The sequence below is a fragment of the Vulpes vulpes genome, chromosome 11 (genome assembly GCF_048418805.1).
Source record: "Vulpes vulpes isolate BD-2025 chromosome 11, VulVul3, whole genome shotgun sequence".
Classification (NCBI taxonomy): Eukaryota; Metazoa; Chordata; class Mammalia; order Carnivora; family Canidae; genus Vulpes; species Vulpes vulpes.
In genome coordinates this window covers 62,339,787-62,366,830 of record NC_132790.1, presented here as the reverse complement: position 1 = coordinate 62,366,830, position 27,044 = coordinate 62,339,787, and the positions used below count along the sequence as shown (strand labels likewise).

The 27,044-nt window shown below is 54.9% G+C and overlaps 2 protein-coding genes across 6 annotated transcripts in view; one reads left to right on the top strand and one right to left on the bottom strand.

Annotated features, from left to right (window-relative positions):
- The window catches only part of SEC22C (SEC22 homolog C, vesicle trafficking protein), a 36,704-nt gene extending 34,547 nt beyond the window's left edge, over window positions 1-2,157 (top strand). The window contains exon 7 of the mRNA XM_026000939.2: window positions 1,342-2,157. Coding sequence (XP_025856724.2) covers window positions 1,342-1,524 — 183 coding nt within the window. The 3' untranslated portion in view covers window positions 1,525-2,157. The remainder of the gene's footprint in view (window positions 1-1,341) is intronic.
- Window positions 2,158-6,849: 4,692 nt separating this feature from the next.
- Window positions 6,850-27,044, bottom strand: part of VIPR1 (vasoactive intestinal peptide receptor 1) — a 31,976-nt gene continuing 11,781 nt past the window's right edge. For 4 of the 5 annotated variants that reach the window (XM_072726573.1, XM_072726575.1, XM_072726572.1 and 1 more), the window contains exons 3-13: window positions 22,569-22,676; window positions 17,217-17,323; window positions 15,970-16,076; window positions 15,426-15,558; window positions 13,004-13,157; window positions 12,437-12,497; window positions 12,176-12,242; window positions 11,533-11,624; window positions 8,964-9,093; window positions 8,679-8,720; window positions 6,850-7,997 (exon numbers count right to left, since the gene is read on the bottom strand). In XM_072726573.1, the coding sequence (XP_072582674.1) occupies window positions 7,806-7,997; window positions 8,679-8,720; window positions 8,964-9,093; window positions 11,533-11,624; window positions 12,176-12,242; window positions 12,437-12,497; window positions 13,004-13,157; window positions 15,426-15,558; window positions 15,970-16,076; window positions 17,217-17,323; window positions 22,569-22,676 (1,193 nt within the window). In that variant the 3' untranslated portion in view covers window positions 6,850-7,805. The remainder of the gene's footprint in view (window positions 7,998-8,678; window positions 8,721-8,963; window positions 9,094-11,532; window positions 11,625-12,175; window positions 12,243-12,436; window positions 12,498-13,003; window positions 13,158-15,425; window positions 15,559-15,969; window positions 16,077-17,216; window positions 17,324-22,568; window positions 22,677-27,044) is intronic. The other variant, XM_072726576.1, reaches the window with a different exon arrangement.

Genomic DNA, 27,044 nt, shown 5'->3' with positions numbered 1-27,044 from the left:
GCTCCTTGTGGGGACTCCATCCCAGAACCCCAGGGTCACGACCTGAGCCAAAGGCAGACGCTCAACCCAGGTGCCCTGTGATTCCACAATTCTGTACATTACTGGGTGCTTACCACAATATGTGTCACCATCTGTCACCATAAGTTATTACAATATTATTGACTATCTTTCCTGTGCTATACCTTTCATCCTCATGTAACTTTCCTCATTTATGATCTGACTCCTCCATTAGGGGCTTAGCTCCATGAGGATGGGGCCTTGGTCACTCTGTCTATATAGTAAGTGCTCAGTAACTATTTGCTGAATGAATGTTATGGCATCTATACTTTGAAAATATTAAAGCAATATAATTCTTGGGATGCCTGGGTGGCTCAGTGATTGAGCATCTGCCTTTGGCTCAGGTCGTGATCCTGGGTTCCTGGGATGGAGTCCTGCATCAGGATCCCCGCAGGGAGCCTGCTTCTCCCTCTGCCTGTGTCTCTGCCTCTCTCTCTCTCTCTCTCTCTCTCTCTCTGTGTCTCTCATGAATAAATAAACAAAACTTAAAAAAAAAAAAAAGCAATGTAATTCTCATCTCCTGCCTCCTGCTATTGTATTTCCCTGGAGCCACTCCATTGTTATGACCCAGGGGATGGGTGGGGTGGGAGAGGGATGAATGCCATCTCAGGGAGCAGGAAGGAAGGATGGGGAGGGAGGGAGGAAAGCCCATTTTCAACTGGCAAGTGGCAAGACAGAGAAGGAGAAGAATCTCTCACACAAGTCCTGTTGTCATTCTCTGGGATGAGATCTTGAGGGGAAAAAACCCTAACCGGTGAAAATAGAGGGGCATGTGTCCCACTCTGCACTTGGAGTCAGCTTCCCACGGAGCCTGTGCCCCTTAGGTGGCCTTACTAGGGAAAAATGATAGAACTGTGGATCTGATGGTGAGAAAGTCATAGTGAGCATCACCAAGGCCCCTCTCAGCTCCCAGAGGCCTGGAAGGGATCTGGAAGCTCCTGTGTGCTCCCCATGGCATGAGGAGGACAGCTGAATCAGAGGGGGTGGGCCTGGCATGGTGGCACTGCCACGGCTAATGATGAGGTGAAGGGGCTCACACCCAGTGCTGGATAGAGGCTTGGAGGAGGGGAGAGTGAGCCAAGGTGGGGCTGGATCTGCCAGGGCAGGCCCTGGGGCCTCAGCCAAGAGAACAGCCTATGATGGATACGGCCGCATATCCATAAAGAGATCCTAGTACAGAGGTGGCACAAGGAAGGACGTTCATGCAGGGCTCCTATTCTCTGCCAGAAGAGGCTACCTGTCCTGGACTTGCTGCCTCCTAGCCTACTGACCTTCTTTTTCCAGCTCCTACAGGAAGAGCCCATTCCCCACTTCAGTTGTCACCTTCTGCCCAGAGTTCCTCTGAAGCCACGGTGTGGGACACCTGCAGGAACCCACCTGACAACTCACACATGGAAGTATGAGGATGCCGACGTGGGCAGCCCTGGAGCCATAGATGGTGGGAGCCAGGGGCGAATGCTGTCCTGACCCTTGGGAGGACACTCCTGAGCTGTCCTGCCTGTTCCTCGTGCAGGATCAGAGTGGTGACCAGCACAATAACCGACCTTCACTTTGGCTTTCCCCATTTTCCTGTTTCACACTTCTCTGTCCCCCGTTCCTATTTCCTGGGCACAGACTTTTGTCTCAGGCTCTCTTTCTGGGGACTCAGGCTACAAGGCCACCTGAGCCTCTGCGCTAGAAATCATATATTGGCACCCGTTCTCTCTCCCTGCCCCTTCCATATTCCCATGTGATGCAGGGGTTAGAAGGCCGAAGGCTACATTTCCCAGCCTGCTTGCTGCTAGGGATCTGGATGCAGCCTCGGCTCTGCCAGAGGGAAGCACGGCAGGACAGAGTTGGAAGGCAGAAGGGAGGCGAAGGCCATTCTCCTTCCAGCGTGCAATCTGACAGACATGAGTTTTTGCAGCAGCAGGACACCGTGTTCCTTCCACTTTCTTGTCACCGGCTTACTGGGTGGGCACTAGGATATTGGCAATCATTTCCTGCGAGGTGGCAGCTGGGGGAGGGTGACCTACCACAGGGCAGAAGCGTGCCCTAACTTCCATTTCTCCAAACATTTCTATGTATAATTCCCTACATTAAATGTCTTTCTGCACAAAACACCCAAAGTGTTTTCTGTTTCTCCCACACTTAATTGGGCTTCCTCACCTCTACCTTATACTGTGCCACTAGGCTCAGGTGGAGGGAAGCTAAAAGGCCACATATTTACCTAAAGACACATCCAGAAAGAGACTGAGAGTCAGCAGTCACCCCCCTCCCAAAACACACACATCCTTCCTTATTAGATCAACTTTCCTTCTGGAAGTTGTAGCTGGGGCTTGGGTATGTGACCTGGTCCTGGCCCAAGAGCCTGAGGAATGCATGCAGAAGGTGGGTTCTGGGATAGCTTATATTTTTGATAAAACGAGCCACACAGGAGACATTGTCTCTGCCACTGGATGGGGTTCTGTGAGAACATGATGTTTGGGGGGTACTGACAGCCATCTTGTAATCGTGCAGGGATACATCTATGGATGAAAGTCAAAATACTGAGGATGGCAGAGGAGACAGACAGAAACTACTAGGTTGAGCTGCTGCATTAACCCTGGGGCTGCCTACTTTTAGTAGCCGTCGTCCAGGCAGGACGCTTGCCCTCTGAGCTCTGAAGAGGCCGGTTCAGAAGGCTTCAGGGTTTTCCACCTGACATGTTGGGACCCAGGGGTGCCGGGTCCTCTGGGAGCCGGGCTGGGCAAGCAAGACATTCGCCTCAGATACAGAATTTAAGGAGGTGGCAAAAAATTCAGTAACCAGGATAAAAAATAATTTAATGCAATATTTTAAAAAATGAAGCTAATGCAAAAAACACACACTGAACAAAATACCAAGATTTTTATAAAGAGACTAAGGAATTGGTGTCTCCTGCTAGGACTGTTCTGCTTGTGTTTCCGCAGAGCACTCTCAATGAATCTCCTCTATGACAATCCAGGTGACGAAGCAGGGCCCCAGGATTTTGAGATCTGGGTTCAAGGATGGGTTCTGCCAATGACTCGCTGGCAATTCCAACAAGTCCTTTCCCTTCTCTGGACTCTGGTTACCCCATATGTCCTGTGCGGAGGCTAGGGCATTGCCAGGATGGCCTCCTGATCTGCCCTCCTCATCCCCAAGGCCTGCCGAGGTTATTGTCCCTGTCCCTGGGAGGCTGTGTCTCCTGGGCCATTGACTCCCGGCTATTAATATCTCCGCCATCCCTGGCCTGATCAGGGTGTTTAATGACTGCCAGCTGTGGCTCCGGCCCCCTCCCTCGGGAGAGATAAGAACAGTTCCTGTTCCCACATGGCGGGAGACTGGAGGGAGGCAGGGTCATTGCTCAGGGAACAGGCCCTGGGCAAGTGGTGGGAATGGAGGGGCTGAAGCTGACTCCTCACCCCACTGGGCCCAGTGCTGCCAGATGGGGGTGCCTGCAGATACAGACTCCCTGTAGCCCCTCCCCCATGGGAGCTGTCCTGGTCTCCCCACTCCTGCCTGAGCCTTGTTGCTTCAGATCCTGATCTCAGTAGGCTCACGGCTCTCCCCAGATAGCCCACAGATATTACATTCAGCATGTCCCAAACCAGGTCACCATCTCCCCAAAACCCCTCCTCCTCTTCCCTCACCCGAATGATGGACTGCCACCTTTCCCTTGGCTTGCCCCTGGGGCCCTTCTGAGCAGACAGGGTGGCCTGCCCCAAGTGCCCCTGCCTCATCCCCTTGGCCCCATTTAGGAAGCCTGCATTGGGTTCCTGCTGCTAAGGACCAACCCTAGGTACCTGCTCACTTGGATTCAGGTATTCCTGGTATCCATCATGCCCTCTGGGAATCTAGAGATCACTGCTTGGTCCTTAGAGACAACCTCTCTTCACCTGGAATGTTGCTCCCTATCCATTCAGTGGACACACTGGCCGCCCTCCTTGTTTAGCCTGTGCCCTAGAGTGGCAGGTACTGTCCACATAGTGACCTCTGCCATCGAATTGATGGTGACTCTGCATCAGGATGGTTGGAGGGCCCCTTGTTCCTCTCTTCAGGAGGTACCCACATGAGTTAACTGGGCTTTGCCTTCAGGGAATGGAGTCAGGGCTCAGACAAGGGCCAGGGCCCAATCTGTACCCTAGAGACCCAACCCTACAGTTGGGACTGAGACAGGAATCACCTTGTGCCACAAAAGTCAGGGGCCTGGTCTCCCTAATCTTCCTAATCCCAGGCTGTCCCTGGGGTCACAAATCCTGTGGTCTCACAATCTCTTCCCTCTTGTATTTCACTCTGAAATGATACTGAGGGGAGAATCCTGCCCTCTGTGTCACCTGGCTTCCTGGGGTGGGGCCTGCACCCTGGCATTTGGGGCGGAAAGGCCAACCTTGGTGAAGTACTTGAGGTACCCACCAGGTGGCGATAGAGATGAGCCGGACTGGCTCTCCTGCCGGTGCCCTAAGAGGCAGGAGAGAGACCTGGGAGCTGGAGGGAAGAGGGAGTGCAGGAGAGATGCTGTTCATGGTCACCCCAACTCCATAGGCAGCTTGGGATGTCTGGCCATGGTCTCTGCTGGCCTGAGATGCTGTTTCAGCTTCTCTCTGTTCCTGATCGCCCAACACTGGGCTTTGCCCCTACTGCCACCTCTAGGGCAGGATGCCACCAATGTCCTCCCTTTTGTCCTCCCAATATCTTGGTCTCTCCATGTTTGCTTCACTTGCCACTCTCCTGGCTGATAAGTCTGGTCTCCCCAGGGCTCTCTCCTTACCCTGATGCCGTGACTCACTAATGGTCGATTTAAGGCACTGTGGTGGATGGGCTGGGTCCAGCTTGGCCCCTCCTGGCCTTCTCCTAGCTCAGGGAGCCTGTGGGGTCCCTGATTTGGAAAGTAAGGTGCTGCCCTTTCCTCTGCAAATGCCCTGCTTCTAGGATATGTTAACTCTTTCCATTTGCTTCCCCTCCTCCCTCATTCTCTCACAGCCTTCATCCCCCACTGTGTCTCTTGTTCCCAGTCTGCTGGGGGATCTTCCTCCAGTTGGTGTCTTCCTTGAGCTCAGAGGACAGAGCAGGTGGCTGCCCTGAGCAGCCCCTTCCTCCTTAGCTGCTCTTGCCTTAGCCAGGAGCTGAGGCTACCCAACCACCAGGTGGAAAACCTGAGGCCCAGAGAGGGAGAACCAGTCTATGAGAACGTCTGAATCAGAATTGGGACTAAAAGACTAGTGCTGGGTCTTCTGGACTTTACTGGTAGACAAGGTCTCTGTATTCAGTTCAGAGAGGTCCTGAGTTGGGAAGGGGAGGAGGGAAATCAGAGTGAGTGACATTGCCCAGCTGGGCAACAGGAGCATGGCCATCGGCATCCCTCTTATACCCTGTGCCTTGGAATAGTAGGGGTGGGACTCTCAGGGAAGAATGGAATTAGTTCCAGGTGCCCCAAATGCCCCCACCCAGCTCTCCACCACCAGCACCCCATCAGTGGTCACTGCTGTTGGCCCAGGCAGGGAAAGAGATGGTGAGTGCCAAGAATGCTCTCTCCAGCAGGTCGGACAGTGCCAGAAACCAAAGCTAGGAACATTCCCTCCTCCGTCCTATAGCTGACCATGCACAGGGCATGACATGTGAATCTAGATGGGGAGAGTTTGCTACCGCCAGACCTCTTGGGCCATTGATCCAAGGGTATGTGCCTGGGGCTGCTCCTGCGCTGGGTTCAGTCACTCTGACTCTGGCCTAACTGCCCTGGACTCGGGCCTCTGCAGTATGCTGAATGGGGGCTGTCATTTGGTGATGGGTCCTGGGATGGTGCTGAGTAGGACAAGCCTTTGAAGGAGCCTTGTAAGCAAATCTGAGCCTTTGCCAGTCTATTCTAGCCACTGCTGCTGCTTCTGCTTCTTCTCCTCCTTTTTCTTTTTACCAGTGTGGCATTCCTCTCCTGCTTCTATAGCGAGATAGCCTCTTTGCAAGTTTGCAGGAAGTGGAAGCCAAGGGGTCAGGTCAGCCAATGGCTTTGGAGACCTCTCTTGCTAACTGACATCGACTTTGCCCTACTGCCTCTGTGTCTAAACTTTTCCATTAGTCATATTGGACCTGTCACTCATTTTGATGATATTTGTTCTGTCCTCTATCTCCTCTTAGCTGAACTCTGGACAATGTCAATATGGTCAGCTCATACCCCCATGCACCCCTCCCTGTCTGCAGGAATCACTGTGGCCTGCAAAATGCTCCCACTTAACCATTCTGGGATCACAGGCAGCTCTGTCAGCTGTTTCTTACTGATCCAAGAATAGAATTGTCTCCTCTTGGCTGGATCTACAGGGTCAGGGGACACAATGCAGACCTGGTATAATCTCATCACTCCTGGAAGGCAGAGGATACCACTCAGTGAAACATGAGTTGAAGACTTTTAGAACTGCATACTCTTCACTCGGGAGTATAGGATTCCCATCCAAAGCCAGAGGGGTAGTGGCAGCTGGCTAAAGTGACCTCCCCTCCTCTGAATGAGGGAAAACAGCTGTACGTTGGAAGCCAGTCCTGGTTTTAGACCACATGGGAACATCATTCACCAGGGAAACCAAGACAATTCAACCCACCATTTATTGTTGTACAAGCCTGTTTGCAGAACTGAGGGGGTCTTGTGGCTGGGGCGTGGGCAGGAAGCCATGTGGCCACAGGGTGCAGGGCAGACAGGATGCTAGGGCCACCAGCCCCTTGTCCGGATGAGGTAGGGGCCAGAGGACTCCTCAGTCACATGCCAGGGTGGGTCGGGTGGGAATGGGGTTGCAGGGAAGGTGGTAATAATATTAGTGGTGATACAAATAACCAAGAGGATTCAGCTTGTTAAAATATATAAAATGCAGCAGTTAAGAGCTTTCACTTTCCCGTCAGTCGGATCGGAGATCAAACCCTAAGCTGTGTGACAGGGGAGGTACCGCTCTGTGAGACTGTTTCCTGGTCTGTGCAACAGGGACCGGAGTTCCCACCTTACTGGGTACGTGAGGGTTAAGGGGCTCCGGAGGGCACGTCTCTGAGCCGGGCACACAGGTGGCCAGCCCAGGGAGGCCTCCCCTGCCCGTGGGGATGGGCAGGGCTGGCGGCAGTCTCAACTGTTCCAGCCATCCCGGCCGCTCCACTTGGGCGGGACGATGGAGACAGGTGTGCTCCCAAACTAAACTCCCTATCAGAACCGCACCTGCCCGCGGCCGGGGCAGGCCCTCCTCCACGGGGGGAGGGGCTGGCAGCTTAGAGGACGACGCCGGGTGGGGGTGGGCATCTCGGAAGAGACGCCTGAATGGCAGCGCTTAACCCAAAGGAGGAACTTCGGGCCCGTCCAGGTGGCGGCGGCGGCGGCGGCGGCGGCGGTGACTTGCAGGGGCAAGAGCCTTGTGTCCTCGGCGCGTGCTCCGCGTTCCCAGGCCCACCGTCGGGGACGGGCACGCGCGCCGGCCGTCCCGGGGTCCTGGGTGGGCTCCGAGGGCTCCCTGCGCCGAGTCAGCCGTGGGCGGGAGGAGTCCGAGACCGCGCCCCGCCCCTCGTCCTCTCGTCCTCCGGTTCGAGCCCCCGCGCTCCAGCGCGCAGCCAACGGCTCGCGCACCTGGGCCCCCTCCTCTCCTCGGGGAGGCGCCGGGGGAGCGCTCTCGGGGGCGTCCGGACAGCGGCCGGGGGGTCGGCACAGCCTCCGAACCCGGCTGGGGCTGACCTCGCCTGCGGCGTCCGCCCGGTGGCGCCGGGGTGCTGCGCGCGAGGGCCCGCGCTGGGCCGCTGGGCGCCCGGGGTCAGACCAGGGAGACCTCGGCCTGGAAGCTGGAGGAGCGGCGCGCGCCGGGGCTGACGCGGGTCAGCATGGACACCTGCGTGCTGCACGTGGCCCCGTTGCTGCCTCCCGAGGGGTGCTGGTACTTGGCGTTGGAGCCCAGGATGCCCTGCAGGTGCCAGCGCCGCCACTTCCGCCGCAGCTCGGCCTGCACCTGGGGAAGGAAGGGCCGTCAAGCCCGCCCCCAAGAAGCCATCGGGCCGCTCGGGATTTAGGGTGCTGAGCCACCCAGTCATATCCTCTTGGGGAGTCTACATTGAGAGACCCGGATGCAACCTTGGCCAGCGCACAGCTGGGACCACATAGGAATGGGGGTCAGGTCAAGGCCTTGGAAGGGGAGGAGGAGAAAGGAGGCAGAGAGGATCAGAGAATGCAGGCCAGGGAGGGAGAGGGGTGCTGGCCTGGGAGTGGCTGTATCCCCCTTCTCTGATCCCTGCCCACCAGCTCACTTGGGCTCAGTGAGTGGATGGATTTCTGTGCTTTGTAACCAGTGCTCCACAGTAACTGGCTCCACTGGCTGCCCACCCCTGCCCCTCCCTCCATCTCCATTCTCTGCACCCAGCTACTTAAACTGAGGTGCACCAGAATCCCAGGTGTGTATGTGTCTGTTTTAAAATGCATTTGCTAAGTCAGCCAGTCCTGGGGGGCATGGGTGGGGCTTAAAACAGCATTTTTAACCAGGTGCTAAGTGTGTGCCATCACCTATGTTCTGGTCTGACCACACTTGGAGTAGCAAGATTTAATCCATCCTTGCTCCCATATCCCATAAGTGTTTCCAGACCCTGGGCCAACCAGAGTGCTATTGCCTGGTCCCCAAGGTCTGGGAGGGGCTTACCTCGCCATTGAGGAAGCAGTAGAGGATGGCCACCACAAAACCCTGCAGAAGAAGGGAGCAGGAGAGGTGAGGTGGATGGACTCTGAGAGCCCCTAGCCCTGTACCACCCCTGGCCCTAGCCCCCCTGTGTTCCCCTGGTTAATCAAAGAGCTAAGCATACAGTAGGTACTTAATCAGTATTTATTACGGTGAAAAAAATGGAAGCCACTGGCATGGGGCCAAGGCCGCAGGTTAACTTCCCTTAAAGCCCAGAGAAGACCACAGCCTTCGGTTGAGAGTTCATACCTGGAAAGACCCCACGATGAGCTCAAAGACCATTTTCACCTCAGCTTTAAAGTTGCTGGGAAAGAAGGCGAACATGATGTAGTGTACTCCAAACAGGGGGATCAGCAGAAGGGTGGACTTGGCCAGCCTCCTGGGAACAGGGGAGGGGCAGACAGTGGGTACAGGAGATAGCGACAATGACCGGGATGTGTGAGGGTGGGCTGCTGGCTCCTGGAAATATTATGTGCGCCTGTTTCCGTTCCGTATCTGCAGTGCCTATGCCCTCATGCCCCTCAGCTCTCCTAGCCTGGAGGAAAGCTTGACGGAGGACACTCTATTCTCACCCTTCTGGAGGAGAGACTATAAAGGAGGCCAGTACTGAACTCTGAAGTTGAGACTAGTATTTCAGGCTCGGTGGCAGCAAAGGGAGAGATGTTCTCAGCCAACAGGAGATCCTGGTTTCTCCTCTCCTGGTCTCAGTTTCCCTAATCTTTATGTATGCTCAACATGATCAAATTACAGAAATGCGGCCCAACTGTAAGCTCAGAAGTGCTTTAGGTGCTATAAAGTACAGTGCCTCTAGGAGAGACCAATTTTCTACTGGGGATGAGGCCATTTGGGAAAGAAGTCTTTGTAATTGGGGTGACCACATATGCCCCAGGCCACTTGGGAGGATGCTGAGCGCTCAAGTTTGTGCATGGTTTAGCACAGCTGCCTTTGGCTTCTCAGCTGTCCACTTCTCTAGGAGTTACCACATTTTCTGCAATTGCTTCTCTCTCTCCCAGCCTCCCCACGCCAATACACACACTCCCAGCCTCCCCTGAAGGACCTGCGCCTCCTTCACCAGCCTTGTGTGCTTGGTAGGGTTAATATTAATTCTAAATGACTCATCCCTCTCCCGTGGAGCAGGGGTCATCCTGGTGTAGGCCTCCCAGCCACCTGACCTCAGAACTGGTCCATGCAGTGTGAACCCATGGTTCCCTGGCTGGGAGAGGGCTGAGGGGCAGGGGTCTTGGTCTTTATCTCTTCTTCTTCTTTGGCAGTCAATCCAGGGAACATTAGTCCTGGGCCTCAGGTCCCACAGCAGACTGCGGGCAGAGATGCTGGCCTTGCCCCTCTTGCTCCTTCTTCTTGGAACTGGTTCCCAGCCGTGCCAAGATCTTGAGCACTGCCCACCCATCTCTGGCCACAAACCTAGCCCAAGCTGACAGATGGAGGCTTTCTTTAAATTGAAGGCTTATGGGGAGGTGGAGAGTGGGAGCTAACAGCCCCTCAGCAGGGAGCTCCATCTCCTATTCCCCCCACCCTCTGACTGCCGACAGCTGTTCAGTTTCTGTCTCACCCACGGGGCCCTGGTGTTGACCAGCTCTTTGCCTCCAATCCAAGTCCTTTGGAGCAGTGGTACACTGGGGAACACAGGGCCCCACAGGCAAAGTTGAGGATGAGGATGCACAGGCCCGAAATGCTGCCCCCTGGCAGACTACAGACCCCTGCGGTGCCTTCCTGTTCTCAGACTGGAAGGGAAGCTCCTCCTACGCACCCAGCGGGGGAGAATGCCGTCACACCAGGAACGTGAGCCTTAGTCTCAGCAGAGAGAATCACAGGATTCCAGAATAGAATCCTAAATCCAGCAGCTCGTGACATTCTAGCCAAGAATCTTAGAACCACAGCACAAGACTCCCCAAAGAGAAGCCAAGCCAGGAATGGTCCAGAAGCTCAGGACTGGAAGGGCCTTATGGGAAGCCCCCGGGTTGTCTGGTCTCTGGAGTACTGATAAGCAATCTCCTATTCCCATCTGTAGGCAGGCAGACCCCTACACATCGCCCCACAGCCACCCTACTATCTCTTTTGTTCGGTCTTCAAGCTCTGTCATTCTCATGGAACCCTTCCTGTTCCTCCAGTCCTCCCAAGAGCAGAGGACAGCCCTCACACCTAAGTAAGCAGGATGACCACAGTCCCGTGGATGCCGTGCCCTCCCCTGCCATGGCGATGTGCTCCCAGACCCTTGAAGAAGAGGAAGTGTGTGTCTAGTTCCTCACCTGTAAAATGGGAACAGCTTAGAGGGGACTGTGTAGATGACATAAGATGATGTGGGGAAACTCCTTGACACATGCCTATTGCACGTCCTCTGCAGGTGGACTATTACTGGGGGCTACTGCATCCAGAATGTGGCTACCCCATTGTTCAGCTGGGGGCTCCCCCAGGGCATGCATCTACTGTGCATTTACTGTGTCCCGTTTCTGCACTGGACACGTGCCAGGGACTGGGCACGTGGTGTGAATAAAGCACAGGTTATCTGTTGTCTTCTCCAGCTCCGTGGCTTGGTGGCAAATGCATACCTGGGTCAGATCACTTGCTTAGGTAAGTGACCGCAGGATAAGCAGGTCTGGGGCTCATGAGACCGGTGACGGTGGGGCTGGGGAAGGGGACACTTGAGGGCTAAGCCAGGCCATGGGGGTGGAGGTGGGCAAGAGCAGGGTGGCTTTTTGGTGACTCTGGAGTCATCAAAGTTCTCAGAGAACTTTAAGGAAATGTGGGCAGATTTGAAGACTGGGGACAGAGACATGGGGAGGTCCCAGGGCTTACTCACGAGTATGGGCTGCTGTCACTCTTCCCAACATTTGGGGACCGAAGTTTCTGAACCAGGATTCGGATGATGCGAATAAATAGGATAAAGTTCACCTGGTGAATGAGGTCAAGATTGATGGTCAGAAAGGGGAGGAGGCCTGGTTGTCCAGCTCCCTGGACTATTTTTTTCCCCCAGGACCCTGTTGCCTGTCCATCTTATCTTTTCCCTAGTTTTTCACCCTTTGGGCAGGCTATGTGGGAACTCTACTTCACATCTTAAAGACTGGGCCTTCCAATCCATTTTCTTGACCCTAGAAGAAGAACTGATGGGAAAAGGACTGGGGATAATCCTGCATAGGCAGGGGCACCTGGGTGCTCAGTGGTTGAGCATCTGCCTTCAGCTCAGGGCATGATCCCCGGGTTCTGGGATTGAATCCTGCATCGGGCTCCCCACAGGGAGTCTGCTTCTCCCTCTGCCTATGTCTCTGCCTCTCTCTCTGTGTCTTTCATGAATAAATAAAATCTTTAAAAAAATTCTGCATAGGCAGTGGGAAGCCTGTGTTTCATTTCTAACCCTGACGTGAATTTCCTGTGGCCTGAAGTAAGCTGACTACCCAATCTGGGCCTCAGTTTCCCCATCTCTATGTGGTAGGGAGAGGTCTTACCAAGATGGAGGTGAGGATGGGGGCCTTTATGATCCACCACAGTGAGGAGTTGATGGTGTCCCAGCATCTGAACAGAGCATGATGGGGGAGAATGAGAGCAGTTATCCTCAGCCCAAGTCAGAGGCCCTCCCTCAGCTCTGCCCCAGAACCCTTTAGAAACTACAGGTCCAGAGTCTGTTACTCCCAGGTCCCCCTCATCCCACCCAGGGAACCTGCCCTGAGTGATGGCAGCCAGAGGGAAGGGGCACGGTGGCAGCTCACCCATAATCTTCAAAACGGATCATGATGATGGTCCACACCATGGTGAATGTGCTGGGCACCCCTGACAGGGCCGAAGGAGAGAGAAAGAGAGGAGAGGGCACAAGAGAGAGATTTAGGAAAAAGAACCAGAGATAAAGGGGGAAGAGGGTAGGTTGCCAGGGCTGCCACCTGTGGTGGCATAGATTGTTCATGGTGCAAAGATGCTCCATCCATTGACGGGGTGGAGCTCTATGCCTGAGGGGCTGTGTCCACCTAAAGGGAGAAACTTTTTATAATTTTGATGGAGACACTTTACAGACTGGCAGTGGCCCTGTATTTCAAGGGCTGGAGGGGAAATAGGCGCTCACAGAACCTGTCCCACAGATGGGCCCCAGGAGCAACTGCAGCCTGAGGGCACCTGCCCTGGGGTCAGACATTTGGGGGACTTTTGTCAACCCTCCACAGAGAGCCTGGCAGGACCTGCAGCCCAGGGATAGTTAAGTGTGCAGGGTCGGCACCCACCCTCTAGTGGGCTCCCCGGCCTTGTCCCTTCTGTCCCCAGCCTGGAAGCCCTCCCTGGTACCATACCCCAGCCGATGAGTATGTACCCCCAGAAGTACTTCCGCTCAGAGAAGAAGGAGACGGCAAGCAGTGTGTGCAGGTAGAGGCCCTCCACCAGCAGCCAGAAGAAGTTGGCCATCACACAGTACTGGAAAAAGACGACGGCTGCCTTACAGCTCACCTGCAGGCGGAGGACAGAGAAGGGGCTTGACTGGGGCTAGCAGGGCTCCCTGTCTGCCCATAGTCTATTTGGGCCAACAAACACAGGTGCAGCACAGCCAGTTTAATCTCTTTGATGTTTGTGCATTGTCCCCTTAGAAAGGTACCTGGTGGTTTTCCCATTATCCTTGATTTTAGATAATCTGATATTTTGGGATAAGCTTGCAATTTTAATTATCCATCATCCGTCAGTTTATCATCTATTCATTTGTCTTCTCTCTTTCTATCCACCCACCCACCTATCCACTTATTTACGCACTAGATACCCACTACCAGCTCACCCATCTGTCCATCCACCATCCACACGTCCACTGATCATTTATTCATCTTCCCATCTATCAATCCATCCATGCACTCACCCACCTATCTCTCCATCTTCTACCTATCCACCTATTAGACATCCACTAGCATCCGTCCACCTAACCAGCTATCCATCCACTCATCCATCCACCTATCTACTCACCCCCTCCTCTACCCATCATCTATCCAATTTTTCTTGCTTTGCCCATCTATCCTTCCACCTACACAGTCATCCATGCACCTGTTTACTCAGCCATCTACCTACCCATTCACTAACCCCTCCCCAACTTACTCATTCACCTTATTTCAATTAGGATTGAAGGCAGCTGGAAGAGGTATGAGGGAGAATTCTTGCTTCAGTTTGCAAGAGTTGCCTAAAGGTATAGAGCTGTGGGCTGTGGAGTGGGGCTCTGATGGACGTGCTGAGGACAGGTGGGGACAGGGAAGAGGCAGAGGAAGAGGAAGTAGAAATGGAGAGGGAAGGGATGGTCATTCCTCCTAGAGGCAGAGGGGCTGGTGGGAGACTGGGTTCCTCAGGCAGGTGAGGGAAAGAGTCAGGGGGATCCCTGAGTAGGGCAATCAGGGTGGCCCATCTGGCACCACTGGAAGGTCTTCTGGGCCCTCTGTCCTCTCCCAGAAGCAATCTTCCACTTCAGATCAAGCCCAAATACCTGTGAGCCAGAGCTTAAAGCCATCCCCCTCCAGGAAGCCCTCTGGATTCCACTGCTCCCTGGAGCACAGGTTCCCAACCTTCCTTCCTGTGTCCTTGGCTTTAAGACATCCTCAGCGAGCAGCTTGCTTTCCTCTCCCTCGGGCTGCAAAATCCTTCCTCAGGTGGCACACCAGTCCTTCCAGCTACAGGCGGGCCTGTGTCCCCTGTCCTCCCCCACTTGCTTTACAACTAGAATAGCTCATCTCTTTAACAGGACAATTATCTGTGCTTCTTGCCTTAGAAAAGCTTCAGATAGCTGCTAATGAACCAGGAAGGCAGGCTCCACAATTAGTCTTAACAAGAGAGCAGGAGCTTCCTGGCTTCTAGGCTCTGTGGCTCAGAGGCCCCAGCTCCTGGGTGGGATCCTCTGAGGAGCTCTGGGATTGGCTAGAGTGGCCATCCTGGGTTTTCTCTCCCTCTTGTTAAGATCCTTGAGATTCCACCATCATAGGTTCATTTTCTGGGGAGAAGGTATTGCTGATCCCTGAAATAATTCACTGCTTCTGAGGTCCCTCCTGAATGGGTAGGAGCCAGGGCTGGTCTTGAGCACTTGGAGAAGGGGTCCAAAGCTCACAATCATTGGAGATGGACCCCTTAGTGATGGGCAATGAATTCCTTAGACACTCTCTTAACTACTCTTCCTGAGGAAGGTCCAGAACAGGACTGATGGCAGGGGAAGAAGGGAAGAGAAGGACTGTGTGTATTTGGACTTGCTCCAGGTGGTGGTGGTGGTGGTGGGGGTCAGGGGTGGGGGAGTAGAAGGAAGCTTGGAAGTCCTTGCAAGATGGGGAAACTTAGGCGGGGAGTTCCCAAAGTTCACTCGGGAAGTTAGGGATAGTGGCAGGATGGCGGGGGTGGGGTGGTGGGGGTGGTGGGGGTGGTGGTGGGTGGGTGGGAGTGGGGGTAGGGTGGGGGGTGGGGAGGGGGTTGCTGTGGACTCTGGCTACAAAATGTCGCATTTCCTGCCAAGGAGAGGCATCTGTCCCAGGCACGGGCAGGTCTGCAAGCACCTGGGGAGCTGAGCACCATGTCCTGTTGCTGGGAGGGGAGTGGGATTCAAGGAGCTGCAGAAGGGATCAGATAGGGCTTTGGCCATCCTTGGGGAGAGAGAGAAGAGGAAGGAGGAGAGAGGAAAGAGGGAGAAGGAGTGGGAGAAGAGGGATTCAGGTGTGACAAGGTGCAGAGGGCGAGCGAGGTGGGCCCGGGCAGGGTTCTCACCGAGCCCTTCGTGCAATAGTCCAGCTCCTCGCTGTTGAAGAGGGTCAAGTCTTTGATGAAGACAGAGGCGGCCCTCAGGATGAAGGATATGAAGAGGTGCATGTGGATGTAATTCCGCGTGCAGTGGAGCTTCCTGTGCAAGGTGGGCAGTGCTGGGGAGTTGCAGGGGCCTTGGAGCCCCACCCCCACCACACCGTCCAGGGGCTCCGCTGGAGGGCAGGTCCCCCCCACCGAGGCACCCCAGCCCAGGGCAGCCAGGCCTCCCGATGCCTCAGCCTCCAGGGCCAGTCCCTCCCCCTGGTGCCCTGTCCCCAGGCGCAGCACCATCCATGGGGACTCGGCCAAGACAGGTGGGACACTCTGAGCAGCCTGGTGTCTCCCGGGGAGGCTGACCTGGCAGGGGAACAGGGGCAGGGACTGTGAGCTGCCTGGGTGGGAGGGGGGCTGTCAGGGGAGGGGGCCGGAGCACGACTGGGCCGGGCTGGAGCATAGGAGTGACCTGGCTGGGTCTGCTTTAAGGCTTGTTGCTGGGGCTAGACCTCACCTGAACAGGCTCAAGATGGCCGTGGCAACCAGAAGGGTGGCGAGGGACAGGCTGTAGCCAATGGTGTAGCCGGTCTTCACAGAACTGTAGAACATTGACTGCTGCTGCTACAGGGCGGATGGGGGAGTCTTAGGTGGGATGGGGTGGCCGCATCCAGGGTATGCTGGCAGGGGCAAGTGCCCCCCCACCCGGCCTCCCATCCCTGCCTTAGCAGATGAAGAGGCCCAGGGCTCAGCACCCTCGCGGCCCAACACTCTAGCCCTTCAGACTCCATATGAGGCCCTTTCCCTGTGCAGCAAGAGAGGTACATGGGGAATTAGAACAGCAAAGAAGACACTGGGGATAACTGCCCATCATGGGCTCTCAGAGGCAGTGGTCAGCTGGATGAGGGTGATCTGGCCTTTCAGGGGCTGGCAGGACTATTTTGGAATCCAAGGGATTCTTGCTGGGCGCCTCCCAGGGCCCTCCCTATGGACACACATGCAGAGCCTCAGTCACTGGGCAAATCCCTTCTTGCTCTCCACGTCCTACCCCTGCCAGAGTACAGGCTAGTGGTCATGTGGGATTTAGGGGATTTAGATCCTGCCTGACGACCTGATGGGCTCTGAAGGCCTCTGAGGAAGTTTCTCTCATGGGACGAGTGAAAGCTCTGAGAAGTGTGTCTGGGGTGGGACAGAGGTCATAGCAGATGGACACACATATACACCTGTGTCCCAACACCAAGGCAATGAGGGGTTCCTAGCTGAGGACTCCACTTATGCTCTACCTTCCTATCAGCATCCCTACCTGGCTCCTGAGCCCACAGTCATACAGCTTCACCTGCTCTGGCACATAACCCTGTCCTGGGACTGAGGACCACGGTCCTGTCCCTGTTCCTGTCCCTGACTGGCAGCTGGGTATTGGCCCCTCAGTTTCCCTCTGCCTGAGTCGGAAAGATGATACCTGCCTGCCCTGCCACCTCCAGAGCTGGAGCAAGGCTCCCAGGGTGGCCCAGCCGGGGGATGCTGCTTCAGCTTCTGCTGCTCTGTGTCATCCTGATAAAAGCCCTCTTCCTGTTCCCAGTAAGGGAGAGACAGGGGGATGAGCCACTGGAAGTACCAGTCTGGTAAGGGAGGAGGTTTGGGGGAGGGCAGACCCTGTGAGTCCTGGCTTTCACACAGACAGCAACCTTACTTCTTACTGAGAAAGTGGAAGAAGCCTCACAGGCGGAGGCACTCTGGGGGCGGCAGGGGTGCACTGAGGCCCACCTGGTCCACATCTGATGTCTTGTCATCCAGGCCACAGGCAACGGGGTAGGGGCCAGGCTCCAAGTGCGTCCAGCCCTCGTTGGTGCAGCTCCGGCTCACGTTGCGGCCTGGGTGGAGGGCAGGGGTGGAGAGGAGAGAGGTTGAGGCTGGGGGCAGGGTGAGTCCGCAGGGTAGGCACAGGTTGTCTCTAAGCTCACCTCATCCCTGCCAACCCCGGCTGCATCAGGCTCCAGCCACCCTGCACTAGACCCAGGGCATCACGAGGGGGGGAAACTCTCCTCCAGGGCTGCCAGGGGCCCCTCCAACATGAGCTACAGTCAGAGCAGGCCTTTTTGGGCTCAGCCCTGCCCCTTGTAATATCTGAAACTGACCCCTGGTGCAAGGCAAATAATAAAGAGATCCTCGTCACAGCCTGGATTCTTGGTACAGAATGACTCGCAGGACCCTTGTCATGAGCTAAATGTTCACCCTCGTCATAGGGTCACAGGCACTGGGGTGACAGATGGTTTCATTGTCCTGTGGGTACAGACAGCAGCCCTCTGGCTGGGCCAAGCGGCTCCTCCTGGGTCAGCCTGCCTGGGCCGACGGGCCTGCTTTCCCCCCACATCTGGTGTGGCTCAGATGTGCTGCTGGAGAGGCACCACAGGTGAGGCAGGGAGTGGGGTAGGGGGACACCTGTAAGGGTGTGGGTCTGAAATCCTCATAAATGGAGAAGCAGGGAGTCCTGGCAGGAACCCACCCAGGCAAAAGCATGTGTGAGGGGGATCAAGGAGCACAGCGCGGCAGGATCTTGGGGCTGAACTTCGCTGGGCCTGGGGCTCCAGGGCAGTGGCAGCTTCCACTGTCCTTGGAAGCCCAAAGCTGTAGGAAAGGGACAAGATGGCTAAGGGGGCATGTGACATGAGGGCTGCCCACTCTCTAGCCCAGGGAAGGGGTAGAGGAGAAAATCAGGGAGGAAGAGAAGATCCCCTTCCCTCTACCCCAGGACTCACTAGAGAGGCGCCTGGGTCCGAGTCCAGGAGAAAGCTGGCTTGCTGGGGTGGGAGGGAGGCAGACAAGGGAGGAGAAGGAAGGGGATGTAAGGAGCAGGAGAGAGGAGGGCAAGAGGAGGAGGTAAAGGGTTGGAGGAAGAGGGAGAGCACAGTAGTGAAGGAGATGAGGTGAGGGGATGAGGAATTGCAGAGAAAGATGGGTCCTAAGGTCTCTGCCTTGCAGCGCCTTCCTTACCAGCACCACAGCCATATTGTCACTGGTGTCACCATCATCCCACCATCACGTGAGCACTGCCACCAGCATCACTGTCACCACCAGGACCAGTATCATCACTGTGACCAGCATCACCACCACCAGTGCCATCACGGTCACCACAACCACTGTTGTCACCATCACTGGCATTGTCACTGTCACAAGCACCAGCAGCAGTGCCATTGCCATCATCACCTCCATCACCATGACAAGTTTGGAGAACCTTCGCACTTCGATCCCGTCCAGAGCGCTCGAGGCCCAGGATCTTACTAGATCCCCTCAACCCTCTGGTGCGGAAGGGAATCCCACTTCATACTTGAGAAGCCAGGCTCTGAGGGGCCAAGGCCACATGGAGAGATGTGGCTACGGCAGGTGTGATCCCCAGAGCCTTCCCAGGTAACCTTGGCCCTGTCTGCACTGGGGGGACCTGAGGACTTGTTTCGGGGGTCCAGGTGCAGAGCTGTAAGAGGGGTCGAGCTGTCCTGAGAGCTATTAAATGTATGTGCATTTAATATTTCTAAACTTGGCTTGGAATTCACTGGACCTGGTGATTCGCTGCCTGCTATTTCTGGAAATCCTCCTGGCTACCATTGAAAAGAGGTTCTTAGCATCCTACTTGATGGCCGAGGAATTGAGGGACAGCTAAGGGGTCAGGGGGACAGCCAGGGAAGGGTAGCTGGGCCTGGGTCTCTTTCCACTGCAAGGTCCTGGAGCAAGCAGGAGAGCTTCCTGACTTGGCAACCCTTTCGAAGAAGGCCTCCCGTGTATACTGGCCTGGGAACCAGCACAGCTTTTGTGTGTTGAGGGGAATTTGGAGGGTGAGAGGTAAACGCTAGGGCCTTTAACCCCACAGTCTCCCAGTCTCATGCTACAAGAGGCTCCCACTGCAAGAGAAGTCCTCACTCAGCCCCCTAGCTCCCCCCACTGCCCCCTGAGCTGGGTAGGCTTTGACCAAGCCCTCAGTAAGCCTCAGGCCTGCCTCAGCCCCAGATCTAAGGAGCTCACCGTGGGCCCCTCCCAGGATCCGATTCTTGTGTGGACTTCCCTCACCAGCCTGGGGCAAGTAGAAAAAGGCCAAATCAGCCAACTTTGAGGCTGGGACATGAATGCCTCATGTTTTGAGCTCTCCACTTGCCAGAAGAACCAGGGCTTGGTGAGGCCAGGCCCATGACATAGCAGGCACCTGGTACCATCATGAATTAGGTGACCCCTCAGCATCTGCACAGCTGTTTTACATGCCTTCTGCAGGGGCAGGGGGCAGCAGATGTTACTGTGTTCAAGCTAGCCATTAGGAGTCATGATTAGTTCCACTAAAAGAGGGGGATGCCAAGGCTGAGAGAGGTTGGGTGACTTGTCTATGGTCACACAGGAAGGAAGCAGCAGGCTTGGGATACAGACCCGGGTTAGCCTGACTCCACATCTTTCTGGGCTTCCAGGGTAGTTGAAGGGGCACCCTGGCCTCTGGAACCCTGGCTGCCCCAGATATTGGGGGAAGGTAGCAAATAGTGGGTCATCTTCAGGGCTGGGTGGTCTTTCCGAAGAACACTAGGACTGTGGCCCAGGTCTCAAAGGGAAATGTTCTTGAGAACATCTCAAGGGTGGCCACCGTGAGACCACAAGAAGCAGTCCAAAGTCTCTCTCCAGCCTGGGCCTAGGAACTAGCACAGCTTTCGTGGGAATATGGAGGGCGGGAGGGAAAGGCTAGGCCCTTTAACCCCACAATCTCCCAGTCTCATGTTCCTCCCAAAACAGCCATCCTAGTTTTCACTCTTAAAAAAAAAAAATGTCTTTTCAAATATTTAAAGGTAAAAACACCACAGATGAAAGATACGCAGACCACGCCTCAAAAGACTAGGCTCCAACGGACACTTTGGTGCCTGGATGAGCAGTCCCTTGCCTGGCCAGCACCCCTCCCCCGGCCCTGGGAGAGGACTTCTGTCAAATGCTCTTTGTCCTCTTTGGGTGTCTTCAGCTTTCCCTGTAGAACTACATCCCTTCCAGCCCTTCCAGGGAGGACATTCTTTCTCCAGTCCTGTTACCCAAAGAGGCAAGAGTTGGGGTTGGCATTATCCTGACGCTACACCTGCCTTACTCACAAACCTCCCTCTTTGGAGCGCAAGGTCACCAGTTTACACCTTCTTCCCAGGAAAACATACCCTCTTTCCCTTACATTTTCTCCTAACCTACTCTTCTATTTTTGTCCATCATTTTCAGAGGCTAAGGCCACCAAGTACAGCCATGCAGGTTGTTCACTGCACAAGGGCATCTGGCTCATAAATGGTGGGAGCTGCAATCTACCTCATATCCAACTTGTCATTAGGTGGGTTCTGGTGAGAGAGGCTGACTCTGCCTGAGGAAGGGCTGCCTTTTTCTCATCTGCACAAAGGCACCATGTGGGCCCCTGTGAGGCTGGCAGCCTCGGGGTTAGCCAGATGGTGGGCTGCCATCCAGGTTCTTAAGTGAAAGGGCTGCCTTGACAATTCCAGCAGGGACAGAAGGAAAAGCCGTCAGGAGGAATGCAATTAGCAGAGTGTCAGGGAGGAACACGAGTAGCAGGCACTTCCAGGGATCCGAGAGAAGGCTGGTTGCCAGGCTCTGCTGATTGGACACGTGAGAGCTGCTGGAGGAGTTCATTGCCTACCTGCCCAGGTGCCGGGATCCCCTGGAGAGCGGGGCTAGGTGGGAGCCGGCCTGAGATCCAGCACATCTCTGACTGCTCTCAGACCCCTTAGGGAGGGCACCGACATCTCTCCCTCACTGGAGAGGGGTCACTACACTGAGCACTGGGGGGCAAAACCAGCCTGCTCCAAAGAGTTTCTGTGGTCCACCTCCTGTCCCCATTTTACAGAGAAACAGGTTCAGAGAGGGAAAGGCCACCTGGAGTAAGAGATACCCAAGAGTCTTTCTGCTGGGCCTCTGAATTCTTATCTCGGTTCAGCTCCTCTTAATCCTCTCCCCTCTAGACTTGCTCCTCCCTCAGGTCCAACCCAGTCTAGACCTGCTCCTCCCTTAGTCTTTGATGAGTCTTCCAGCTCATCAAACCTAGACCTGAGGGGGGGATATGCTGGATCCCTCCCTCTCTGCCACGAGCCCCCCACCCCCTTCATAGGCAAGTTTCCCACTTGGCTCCTCTGTCATGCTCTAAGTCCAAACCATTACCACTTTGCACCTGCCTTGTGATTAGGGCTTCCCATCGCACCCCCAGAATCCTTTCTTTTCATGGAAATTTGAAATTATCAGTTAAAAACCTAAACCTAAATTGAACTGTGTCAGTCCCTGGCTTAATGCCCCCAGTGATTTCTCAGTGAATTCAGGAAAAAGTTCAAGCCCTCAGTCCCTGGGGCCAGCATGGTCTCTGCCGCCTGTCCCTCCCCTCGGCAAGCCGGCCGTCCGTGGACACCTGCCTTAGTGTTGTGCCTCACCCCTTCTCCCTCCCAGCACTCCTTACTATCTATGACATGTGTTTGGTTTTCGTGCTAAATGTCTTCAACTGGAGCATTAGGTCCCTGCAGGCAGATAGCACGGCTGTTTAAACGCTCCCCGCACTGTGTTTGTCTAGCCCGTGCCTGTCATCCTAGTAGATGTTTAATAAACATTCGCTGAATGAAAGAATGGCTGGATATATGCTGGAAGTTTCCTTAGTTAGTCGATAGCAAGAAAGCCTAGTTCCTAAAGAGGCTCCTCCTTTTCCTTTCTGCCTTCTATGAGAACATTCATTGAAGCAGAACGTGACATGGTGTGTAAGCAAACCCCAAAAGGTCATTGGCTCTAGGCAGTGCAAGGCAGTCATGACCAGTCCAGGATAACGGGAACACAGGAGCCTTAACATAGTCAGGCATCTGCCAGTCAATCAGTTATCAATCGCTGAACAAATATTTAGTGAGCCCTTCCCAAGTGCTTATCTTTTATGTGAAGAGCTAATGAAATCCCGAGAATCCTTCAAAGATCTAGTGCCAGCACATCTTCTTCCAGGAAGCCCCCCACTGACTGCTCAAGCCCCTTTGACCACTGTCCTTCGCCTTCTCACTTCCTGGACAGGTAAGTACCCACTCCAGCTGGCACCACCTTTGCTGCCTCAGCTTCTTTGTCTCAACCCAGGGCTCTTACCTCGAATTGGTGAAAAGAAGTTAAAGATAAGGGGGCAGGCCAAGACGACCACCTGGCCTGGAGGGGTGGCTGGCCAGCAGGTGAGGTTGTCCCACATCTTGCTACAGCCTGAGGGGTGAAGGGGGAGAACACATAGGTCAGTATGGTCACCAGGTTCTGCCAGGTTCCTCCAGCTTTGGGGCTTGAGCCCATAGGCACCCATTCCTCTTCCTCCTTGAGGGTCCCACCTAGAGGGACCTCCAGTCTGAGAGGCGGTGGGACCACCCTGCCCAGGCTGTAAAGGGCCTCTCCTGACAGGCAGTGGGGAGGAGGAGGCGCAACTACAGCTCCATGGTCCTCAGTGAGGGATGGAGCTCTCCCTGAGCGTGTTCTGAACAGTGGTGGGGGTATTTTCCTGCTGCAGATAGATTGAGGGTCTCACCCAGCATTTGATGGGCAGGTGCCGGGGAGGCCAGGCAGACATCCTGCAAGGTGCAGCACAATAATGAATTCTGTAGTACTCTGTAAGACTTTCAAATGAGCCACTGGGCATTTGTGTAGGGGAGAATCTTTTGTAATGACCACAGCCTAGACTCTTACTCTGTTTTGCATATAAACATAAGGCACTTACTGTACAGGTTTAACATGTGTGGCATTTTCCAGAAATGCAACTGAGTAAAGGGAGGGAAGACTGTGCTTCATTGGATGTTGAATATTATTAAGGGTTGTTCAAGGTTTTGAAAAATCAAAAGCACTCACAGCAATGCTGGCTGTGAATCTGAGTCAGGGAAGCAACCACCGTATAGATCAACCTATCTGTCGCCTTTCCAGAATTTACAACCTTCAGACTAGGTCTTCTTATCTGTTAGTGTGATCATGCCTGAATATGTGTACATAGTATCTTATTATAAATCACTTTCCTTTTTATTTTTCTTTTACAACCAGAACTTCATTTTTAAAAAAATGAATGCACATGTCCCGAATTTCACTTAGTAGTACAGGAGACATTAGAAAATATTTGTTATAAAAGGAGGTGTAGGGTTTGATGGGGGTAATGGGTGTATTGGGACTCAGCTAGTTCTGGAGGAATCTTCAGAAAATTAAAAAGCAACTCATAGCCCCCAACTCAGTCAAATGGTGACTTGTGCTGTGGGATGGTGATGTTTAGGAGGTGAGTACAGAGAAGACTCTGTCCTCCAGGCAGTGTTTTCCACCATGTACCTATTAGCCCCAAGGGCTGGCTAGTGAAGGCTGCATGGTGGGGTCCCGAGGAGTCTGCTTTAATTGGCGGATGTATGATTTTGCCAGTTCAGGGCCTGGGGGCCCCTGAGGGACTAGGACTCCTCTGGATCCCCTTCCCTGGGGGAGATTTAATTGTTTCTTTTCCACCCTGCCAGTCTCATAGACTTTTCTCAGGAAACCCAACCCCTGAGCCAAAGCCAGTGCCAGCTGGGCCCTGCCCAGCCCAACCCAGTCCGAAGGTTCATAAGTTCTCAAGAAGGGGGCCTGGGAAGAGGAGATGAAAGGATGTTCCCACTTGGGGAAGAGCCCTGGGACTCTGAGCACTGAATTGGGCTTGGCAGTGGGGAGGGGATACCTTCTGGGGTTGCAGTAGCCAGGTGGACCAGGGGCTCAGGGCTGAGAGCACCTAGGTCTGCAGGGCCTGGCCAGGCATAGCCTCCCTTTCTTGGGGGCCCCAGCCACTGCTGTCCACTCTGTCTTGAGGCTTCTCTGGCTCCCAGTCCCTCCTCCACTCCTGTGCCAGCCTCTCTGGGGGCCGTGGAGGGGTCCATCAGGCCAGGAAAATCCTGCTAGCCATTCAAGACCCTTTTAATAATATCAGCAATACTTACATGGCCTTTGTATGTGGGAGGCACTGTTCTACCCTCTTTGAATAAATAACTTATTTAACCCTCCCATTTTACAGATGAGTTACTGAGGCATGGAGCAATTAGATAACTACCCCAAGGTCACATCACTGGTGAGTGGTGTAGCAGGTTCACACATTCATACATACACTCCCTCTCCAGCAAACCTCTTGCACTCCTCCTGTTCTGAAGGGCTCGATGCCAATTTCTTGGGGGAATTTTGCTTGGCTGGATTCTGTTTAGCTCTCTAACGATGCTGGGCACACCTTGTTTTGTAGGCCAGTTATTGTGTCTGGGTCCTCGCCAGACTTTGAGCTCTCTGGATCTCTCTGCAGCATGGCTAGAGAGCAGATTCGGGGCCGGGTCCCTGGCCCTGAGCTCAGCTTTGCTAGAAGCTGCATGGGGAGAGGGAGACTGGACACTGCCCTTCAGGAGGCTGCACTTGGCCTCACAGAATCTCAACACCACCAGGACAGGGTTGTGAACTGTGCTGGGGCACGGGCCAGCAGACATGGCAGGGGAGCCAGGGAAGAAAGGCCACTGGGGGCTTGTGGTCAGGGAGGCTTCCTGCAGGAGGCAGCAGGTTCAGGAATTTGAGAAGGGAGTGACAGGACGCGAAAATGCTAGCGATCTGGAGAGTCTGTTGTCCTGAGTTGGGCCTTGGGAGTATTCTCTGTGTGCAGGTCCCAGAGAGGCCACCCAGGCCCACAGAGATGCAGGGCCCCACCTGGCTGTGTGTGCCCACTGGGGACTGACACCTCAACAAGAAAGAGAGCCTGGAGACAGGGGTGGGAAGTGGTGAGGCAGGGTGGGGGCTTCTGCTGTGCCATTTTGTGGACCTGCATGCACTGATAGACATACAGACATGCACCCCCAGACACAAAGAACCACAGACATACATGCAAATACACATACATGTATGCTCACTTGGACATGGAAAGACTAGAGACTAGAGAACACAAACAAAGATGCAGAGAGACACATGCAACTCATAGACACACATGCATAGACGGGAGTGGCCATACCACAGGGGTTCACATGTATACACACACATGTATACGCAAACCAGCACACAGAGCCACGTATCCAGACGTATCCAGGCTTACAGAGACACATGCCCCTGACACATGAAGATGCTCAGAGTCAGACATGGAGCCTTACGCATCCCAGAGGCACAGGCAGTTCCAGACAGACATGGGCCAAGAGCACACGTCCACACATCTGGATATGCACGAACATGCACAGAGCCCCACGCAAGGTCACAGGCCGACTCACTGCCCACAGACTCATATTTGCCCTCCTCTGGATCCCAGGCCGTCTTCCTGGTGACAGGATGTTGGCACCCAACAGGTGCCCTGTGCCAGCAATGACTTCACTGGGATCACGAGGGTGGCTTGCCCTCAGGCCCTAGGAGGCACTGCAGTGGGGCCTAAATTCTGGGGTCTGGGCCTCTCTGAGCTGCCTGCAGTCCCAGATCCTACTGTTGGGGTCTGCTGAGGCTGGTCTGCAGTGGCTCCTGCCTCCCTGCCCTGGAGGGTGGGGTGGGTGGGGTGCATAAGCAGTAGGTGGTCTGGCCATCCCTCACTTAGGTCTTGGTCTTAAGGCCCTGGGAGACAGGGTCCTGTCCTCCCTCAAGAGTTGGGGGAGGTAAAGGCCATCTGTGAAGCTACACTTACTCACTTGTGGTGCGGGAGGCAGAGATTCTGGGCACCAGGGCCAAGAAGGAGGGATCCAGGAGGGGTTGCATAACTGTCAGCCTCAAGGAGGTGACAGGAGACTGGGGAGCCTGGGAGATGTAAAGATGTTCCCTACTCCTGAGCAAGGCTGTTACATAACTTCCAGTTTGGCCTCGGGGAGGTGACCTGGTAAGGAGGCCCAGAGCAGGCACAGCCACCCAGCTGCTACGGCCCTTCTACACCTCAGTGAGCCTGGGGCTCCATACGCAACCCTGCTCCCCATGGGCGGTCTGCCTGGGCACCTCCCACCTTCCCAGCCTCTCTGCTTCCCCATGTCCTGCCTGCTCCTCAGAATCTGGCTCAAGGGTACTTTTCAAAGGAAGGTCTCTGTAATTCCTCCCATTCCTTTCCTGGGGGGCTATGCCAAGTGTGGGGCACCCGGGGTGGGGAAGTGGAGAGTAGAGAGTGCTGTCCATCATCTGATGGGAGGGCTCCTCAGCCCGAGGGTTCTTCCTTCACCCCGGCATCTTCCTTCACACCACCAGGCTGGAGCTCTCCCACATCCCCTCAGGACGACAAGCAGGGCCCCCACCTGCTCAGCCTCTAAGTTTGACGGTGACTCGTCTCATCAGCTGGACAATAAATGAGCTGATGGTTCATCTGGCCTGCGGAAGGTGGGTTGGGTTGGGGAGGGAAATGTGTGTGCCCAGGAGCCAGTGTGTGTGTGTGTGTGTTGGCATCTCTGGATTGGGGGGAAGGAGCAGGGCCTCCGCACCCCCAACATAGTGTATCCTCCTTGGCTAACAGCAGGGAGCTCCCAGGCCTGGGGCAGGTGATAGGATCAGGCCTGCTGGGACTTCCTGCCTCCACCAGGTCCCCCAGCTTCTCCCAGCATCCTCTCCTCGCCCCCAGCAGCTCTGTGGTGCCATCCCCACCTGACATGTGTGGGAGAA